This window comes from Juglans regia, chromosome 3, assembly GCF_001411555.2.
Source record: "Juglans regia cultivar Chandler chromosome 3, Walnut 2.0, whole genome shotgun sequence".
Taxonomy (NCBI): domain Eukaryota; kingdom Viridiplantae; phylum Streptophyta; class Magnoliopsida; order Fagales; family Juglandaceae; genus Juglans; species Juglans regia.
The window spans coordinates 2845642-2853953 of NC_049903.1; the positions used below are offsets into that span (position 1 = coordinate 2845642).

The following is an 8312-nucleotide window of genomic DNA, read 5'->3' on the forward strand; positions in this document are numbered from 1 at the left end:
AAGTACCCAATTGCGCATGTTCGAATTGGAATGTACAGAGTCCAGAACCACCGGAAACGGCGAAACGACAACTATGGTATAGAAGAACTGTAGTATTGTAAACATAATTGAAAACAGTTTATTTTTTCTGAAATAATAAAAAATATGCATTCATTTTAATAAAAAATAATCATTTTTTATCATAAATAAATTAAATAATTAATCACAAATAAATATCTCGGCAAATATATTATAAAGTCGAAGTAGACTGTAGAACCAACGTTAAAGTCTTTGGATCGTTCCACAAAATAGAAAATTCAAAGACGCTCCTTCAAATAGGGAGGAGGGGTATATTAAAATCATAACCACCACGAAAGTGGATACTGGGGTTACATCAAGCTGTCCAGTTCTTTAGTTATTTATTTCCAGTCCAGCTCTAATTTGTAAAAAATGTTGGAATGTAGTTTTTAATTTTTAATATTGTTAGACCAATTATATATTTTGTTTTCATGACGTGTTGCTTGACTGCGTTACCTAACATAATTCCAAGATGATATGTAATGTTCTCCACCATATAGATAATAATAATAAATTTAATAATCCGCCAAAAGCAGCTCCCAACCTGTCACACACCCAACCCTTTGGCTTTACACGATATAGCCAAATCAATCCATCATGTTTAACATGCTATAAAGTGAAGGGGTAAAATCGGCGGCAAAATACGGTAAATGACTCGACATTGTCGACAATAACAGGCCCACGTGGAAAATCAGAATTTTTTTTTTATAGTTTTTAAATTTACATATTTTATCCAATTCAAAAGTTGTAGATTCCACAATATTAATTTTTTAATAAATATTTTAATGGGTTTATATATTGTGCTTGAATCTGTTCAAATGGGAAAAAAATATTTGAAATAAAAATGATATAGAAAAAGTAACATCTTACAAAATTTATTATCAATCTAATAGTTTTTTTTTTAAATTATCAATTTAATAGTTTATCCTTAAATTTCATTCGAAAATCAATAATTAAAACGCAACTTATATATATATATCTAATCCGTATAAACCAAACACGCTGCCTCGGGTGTGGCAGAAGGTAGAAACAAACAACGTTCGTCGTCGCACGTGCAAGCTCCGACAGTAGCCCCATGCACGCTTGACCCGGGTCCCAATTCCAACCCCCGGCCCCTACACTACAGCAACAGTCTCTCTCTCTCTCTCTCTCTCTCTCACTCTCACGTACGCACCGGTCGAACCTCTCTGTATACTCGCATATTCATCAGATCCCACAACCCCCAAAAGCCAAAGCGATCTCTCACTTTCTCTCTCTCTACGCTCCTCCCTCTCTCTATCTCGGTAAGTCCTCACACTTCTCTCTTTGATTTTACTGCTACCCAAAAAAGGCGAGCCGCGAGCCCTATTTCCGTTTGCTTCGGGCAGACGACGAACCACGTTTCAGCTATTGGTCTAGGGTTTCGGTAATCCTCCTCTACCTTCAAGGTAATACCGAGAAGCCTTTTGTTTTCTTTGAGGTCTCGTTACTAAGTACTAACCCTTTTCATTTTACCAAGCATTTTATAGGCCATGTTTGGTTGCCGAGAAAGTTCAGGAAATGCACATACTACATTTGCGAGCATGATGGTATGTCCAAAGTTACTTTTTTCTTGGTAGTAAATAATATAAGCAACCGAGACAGATGGTTAAGTTTGACTCTGATGGGTGTTTTCCTTTTCTAAGGGCCCGAATTTAATGAAAGGAGGATTCGCGCGGGCATTTTTATTTATTTATTTTCCTACATTTTCTTTGCCGACATATTCCCGGGTGTTCTCGGCAACCCAATAATGCATTGGAATGTCTGTTTTCTCTGCACTCTGATCTAGCAGTATGATTGCACTTTTCGTGGTTCGTGACTCTGTTTATTTCTGGTTTGGTTTCTAATAGGCTTCAAGTATTTAGATCTGACGTTCCTAAGGTCATTCTCGACCCTTAAATCATCAAAACGTTTTCTACCAAAAGATCTGGGTTTCTCAGTGACCACTTTTGGTTTTGCTTTTGCATCAACTGTCGTTCTTAAAATATAATCTTCAGCAGCCTTCGCTTTTTCGCTTTTATTTTTCTCTCTTATCACCCTGGTGTGGTTTTGCTTTGAATTTTTCACTTTTTCTTTTTGCCCTTCAAATGGTAATTTTGGTTATTATCGTATTTTTGAGTTTTCCGAATGTTTAGGTACCTTGTTTCTGGTAACGGCTACTTGACTCTGTTTCTTCCGATGTTTTAGGTTTCTGGTAACGTTTGAATTAAAAAGGACGAAGATACTTATTCTATAACGTCAAGCTCTTCAACTAGAGTCCTTTAGATTTGGGAGTCTACTTTGAAGCCAGAAGATGCAGAGGCCTCCACCAGAAGACTTTTTGTTGAAGGAGACCAATCCCCATCTCGGAGGGGGAAAGGTCACTGGTGATAAGCACACAAGCACCTATGACCTCGTTGAACAGATGCAGTATCTCTATGTGCGTGTTGTGAAGGCCAAGGACTTGCCTGCAAAAGATGCCACCGGTAGTTGTGACCCATACGTGGAAGTAAGGCTCGGAAACTACAAGGGTACGACTCGGCACTTTGAGAAGAAGTCGAATCCTGAGTGGAACCAGGTGTTTGCTTTCTCGAAAGACCGGCTTCAGGCTTCAGTGCTTGAGGTTACTGTGAAGGATCATGATTTGGTGAAGGATGATTTCATTGGTCGGGTTTTCTTTGATCTGAATGAGGTTCCAAGAAGGGTTCCCCCGGATAGTCCTTTAGCGCCTCAGTGGTATAGATTGGATGATAAGAAGGGGGATAAGGTCAGGGGGGAGCTGATGCTGGCTGTTTGGATGGGTACGCAAGCTGATGAAGCATTTTCTGAAGCTTGGAATTCAGATGCAGCGGGAGTTGGGGGAACTGATGGTCTTTCTAGTATGCGATCAAAGGTATACCTCTCTCCTAAGCTTTGGTATTTGAGGGTCAATGTAATTGAAGCTCAGGACTTGCTGCCGAGTGATAAGGGTAGGTTCCCCGAAGTTTTTGTCAAGGCTACTTTGGGAAACCAGGTTTTAAGAACCAGAGTTTCTCAAAGCAGGACTATCAATCCTATGTGGAATGAGGATTTAATGTTTGTAGCAGCAGAGCCATTTGAGGAACCCTTGATTTTGAGTGTAGAAGAGAGAGTTGCATCTAACAAGGATGAAGTTCTGGGGAAATGCGCAATTCCTTTGCAGTATGTTGATAGGAGGTTGGATCATAGACCTGTCAACACTAGGTGGCATAATCTTGAAAAGCATGTCATTGTAGAGGGGGAGAAGAAGAAGGAAACCAAATTTTCCAGCAGGATTCATATGAGGATCTGCTTGGAAGGTGGTTATCACGTCCTGGATGAATCAACGCACTATAGCAGTGACCTTCGTCCGACGGCAAAACAGTTGTGGAAGCCCAGCATTGGGGTACTGGAACTCGGAATTCTAAATGCTCAGGGGCTGATGCCGATGAAGACAAAAGATGGTCGTGGAACAACAGATGCCTATTGTGTGGCAAAATATAGCCAGAAGTGGGTTAGGACAAGGACGATCATTGACAGCTTCACACCCAGGTGGAATGAGCAGTATACATGGGAGGTATACGATCCTTGTACGGTCATAACAATTGGGGTGTTTGATAACTGTCACTTGCATGGTGGAGATAAGGCTGTAGGGGCCAAGGATTTAAGAATTGGGAAGGTAAGGATTCGTCTCTCCACCCTTGAAACCGATCGGGTTTATACACACTCATATCCTCTTTTGGTTCTACACCCCAATGGGGTGAAGAAGATGGGTGAAATTCATTTGGCTGTGAGGTTCACTTGCTCCTCTTTGCTTAATATGATGCACATGTATTCACATCCAATTTTGCCTAAAATGCACTATCTTCATCCATTAACCGTTAGCCAGCTTGATAACTTGAGACATCAGGCAACTCAAATCGTATCAATGAGGTTGAGCCGGGCTGAGCCACCTCTGAGGAAAGAGGTGGTTGAGTATATGTTGGATGTTGGCGGGAACATGTGGAGTATGAGGAGGAGCAAAGCAAACTTTTTCAGGATTATGGGAGTTTTTGGTGGGTTAATCGCTGTGGGAAAATGGTTTGACCAGATTTGCCACTGGAAAAACCCCATCACAACTGTATTGATTCACATTTTGTTTATAATACTGGTCATGTACCCTGAGCTCATCTTACCTACAATTTTCCTCTACCTGTTCTTGATTGGGGTTTGGTATTATAGATGGAGGCCAAGACATCCTCCTCACATGGACACTCGCCTTTCTCATGCCGATTCTGCACATCCTGATGAACTTGATGAAGAATTTGATACATTTCCAACTACCCGGCCTTCTGACATAGTAAGGATGCGATATGATCGGTTGAGAAGTATTGCTGGGAAGATTCAGACTGTAGTTGGTGACTTAGCTACTCAAGGAGAGAGGCTACAATCTCTATTGAGCTGGCGAGATCCAAGAGCAACAGCTCTGTTTGTGATTTTCTGTCTGGTTGCTGCTATTGTACTCTATGTTACACCATTCCAAGTTGTGGCCCTTGTCACAGGATTTTTTATTTTGAGACATCCAAGGTTTCGTCATAAGCTTCCTTCAGTACCGATAAATTTCTTCAGGAGGTTGCCTGCCAGAACAGACTGCATGTTATGAGCAAAGAGTGATTGCTTTGAGTGGAATGGAACTGAGTTCCCCCTCTTTCCTGTTATAACGAGGAGAAGAAGTGAGAACAAATGTAGCATGTCTGCTTCAACCTCTGGCAGCGGCCGTTGGGTTCTGTGTTACCTTCCTCTGGAGGTGCAGTAGGTTTTGTGGATTTGTTTTAATGGATGGCATTTGTAGTATTTCTGTTTGAAGCTTGACTTTATATTAATCATGCATTGTTCACCTATAATTTTGTAGGTTGTGAATCTGACTATTGCTGAACTATCTCTATGCTAATGATATTTGCTAGATTTTAGGATGGAATTAGCTTCTTTTTCTTTATCAAACGATTGAGAAGTATATCCTGTTTTGATGTGGAATGGTCCTGAAATATTAGTATTTTGCTCCTGACACGAGTGCTTTTTGCATAATGTGATTGTCTGTCTTTTCAATTTCTGGTCTAAATTTTCATGATTTCATATTATCTTACTAGTTTGGTGTTCATCCCGATGCATTATCTATATGATTGGCCATCTTGAAGCTCGGGACGCTGATTTGTTAATGTGTACGAGTGGTACTACGCTACTTGGATGAATGAATGTGCTCTCGAACAGCGAGACAAACATACAATTACTTCTTTTGTCCGGATATAATATTATGCTTTATTTATTTCAAGTTGGTTTGGATGAGAAAACCCATGCATCCCTCGCATTGTTCCCTTGCCCACAATTGTTGGGGTTTTGTAACTTTGTTATCTAATGTGATGATGATGGCTGAGTGCACTCAAAATGCTTTATTAAAGTGGTAATATGCGAGTGATGTGTTTATTAAAATATAAAACCTGACACCCTTAAAAGATGAAGATATGGTTGTTAAGTATGCACAGTTCAAGTGACCTTTAGGCCTCCAATGTAGCAAAAATCAAATTTACCTCTGCTCTATTATCGTACACTTAAAAAAACAGTTGGTCGATTAAAAAGTTGCCTTGCCTCAACAGCGGCGCCTGTCTGGTGTTCAACACCAATTTTGTTGACTGCAGGGACCATTTTAAAGTTGGCCTTGTTTGCAAGGCACTACTTCCTTGCACGCACCATATTCTTGGAATCCTCATCCTCTGTCCGCTGCTGTGCCCTACTACATAGTGGGGACCTATCTATGGTGCTGTTTCACTTTCATCTCTCTTTCTTTCCTTTCCTTTCCTTTGCAGACTAACAAATCTTCTTTCCTCTTAACTGAAATCTTTGCTTATTAGGAACTTTTAAATTTAAGCATATATATTTGCAGATTAAGCATTTCTCTTGTTTACCTGAATCTTGCTCGTCTTTGTCTACAATCCAACGCAGTGGTGGCCTTCACCTACACTTCCACAATGAAATATATATAATTTTTTTGTTGGAGAGATGCTATAATTACAAAAATATTTTATTAAAATAAATTTATAAACTAAAGTGACTTCATGTGATACGTTACATTTACTTACAATAAAAATAACTTTACAACTTGATATATCACATCGATCAATGTTAATTTGCAAGTTTACTTTTGTGAAATCTTGTAATTAAAGTACTTCTCTTTCGGTTATTAAAAGCTGCTTTGTATGTTCCTTTGGGTCTAATTATTAGTTTATAAGCACGAATGGTTGAGAATGGTGAGATCCACAAATTGTATACATGAAGAAATCTCGACTTTCTTTGGAGCTTATTATCCAATTCCACCCACTTTCATACCTTTTTTTTTTTACTCATGCGTGCGCTTTTCGGTAGATTTTTTTTTTTTCATCGATCTTTCCTCCTTTTAACGTGTTAGTATGAATCTTTAGAATCGAAGGCCAAACAAAAGCAAAAGCCCATCACTTTTCCACTTTCTCACTACCAAAGTTTTGAAACATGAATACTAAAAAAGCAGCGTATGTGGCGGACTCTGGTCTGTATGAAGACATTTTAAAGTAGTTATGCCCCCAATGCCTCCCTCGTATGACCCAAAATCGTGTTACTTTTTGTATATTTACATTCCACGTTTAAGCTACCAAATGCCTCCAAAGGAGTTTAGTATTTATTAGGCAAAATAACATATTAAAAACTCAAATCGGACAAAGCCTAAAACTTAAAATAAAACAAAGAATCATTACGAATCACGCATACATTGATGTTGATGACCATCAACCCTTCCATGATACATAAATATATAACTTTCGGGTTTGATATCCAATCATGCCTCTCCTGGAATGATAAACATGAATATATATACAGACCTTCTCCGCTAAGCAAAGGCAGGCAAGATATTACTTATATATTTATATAAAGTAAAAGGCAAGATCGATGTTGGTTTTAATGATCCAAAAGGCCCAATCTTTCCAGAAGCTACAGACTAAGATACCTGGAGGATATGTGGGCCTAAACCGTGGGACTGACTCCGGGCATCCACTCACTGACTGACCCCTTATATTAATTACTAATGATTTCCTACGGCCCGAGTCCAACCATCTCATTCTCAACGTCCAAATGGCCCTCGAAACCCTCGCAAGTTACCGTCGGGAGAGACAATCAAAACTAGGTTGTATATCAAATCGAAAGTTAACCTCGTATTTTAGGTTTTTTAAACTCAGGTTCGGAACACGCAGGTAGTTAAGTTGTTAGACTAGGACACGTCGTGGTTTCAAAACTATCATATCATTTGAGTTCTGATATTATTAATCAGTAGAATAGTACAAACTCAGCCGAAAAGGAGAAAAGAAAAATCATAATAAAAAAATCATACATGCATTGATCGTGTCGATGGCCATCATTCATGCCTTCTACTATATATAAAGTTTTGCATTTGGTTACGTGCATACCACAAGATATCAAGATAAAGTCGAGATATCAGCAGCATAAGCCATAAGTGCATATGCGGGCCCAAACCGTGGGACACTCGGCCTTGCATAATTGCATTAGCTTTAAACAATGAATACCTAGATGGTAACGCACCGTAGGCGTAGACATCGAGTCATCGACCCCTCTTAACTCAGACCGTCGGAAATCACGTTACTAGCCCCACCATACACCTGACGATGTTACTGTTGGTCGGGTTTCAATATAAATAAATAGTATTTATTTGGTGTAAAAATAAAACCCAATATATTTTCATCATTATTTTTTTTAAAGAACAGGACGGTAGCTCAGTTTAATTGATAAATTCTTACTTATGATGGAGGAAAATTATGGTTACAATCAGACACATGAGTTTACACATATTCAATAAAACCAAAACCCAAACATAAAAACACCTTGTCCCTAAACCATAATACAAAGATCCTCCCTTATATAATGAAATTAAACCAGGAAAACAACTCTGAGCAACAACTTTTTGGAAAGAATTAGCACATGCATATAAAGACATAACCAAGGATACAATTGCAAAATTGAGAGAGTACCTCACGACGACAACCTCAAGTAAGGGAGACTAAGTCTATCCATACGAAGAAGGCCCCTTAAAATACTGGGTAACTGATCTCTGTCAAACCAATCCATGTTTAAACCCCTAACTCACCGCTTAGCAAGAAAATCAGCCACTACATTTCCTTCACGTAAGACATGATTCACACTATATTCCAGTCTACCAAGACAAGTAATAATCCAACTAACTAAAA

At 39.0% G+C, this 8312-nt stretch overlaps 1 protein-coding gene across 2 annotated transcripts; it reads left to right on the forward strand.

The window, feature by feature from the left end:
* The first annotated feature begins 1204 nt into the window (after positions 1–1204).
* LOC109008109 (FT-interacting protein 3-like) lies at positions 1205–5095 on the forward strand. Of its 2 annotated transcripts, none has more exons than XM_035688051.1 (3): positions 1205–1484; positions 1556–1625; positions 2263–5095. In XM_035688051.1, exon 3 carries the CDS (start codon positions 2369–2371, stop codon positions 4691–4693), a length of 2325 nt encoding a protein of 774 aa, XP_035543944.1. In that variant the 5' UTR covers positions 1205–1484; positions 1556–1625; positions 2263–2368; the 3' UTR covers positions 4694–5095. The 2 variants fall into 2 exon arrangements, with proteins under 2 accessions (XP_035543944.1, XP_018843635.1); XM_018988090.2 differs by having other exon boundaries at positions 1566–1625.
* Positions 5096–8312: the final 3217 nt, after the last annotated feature.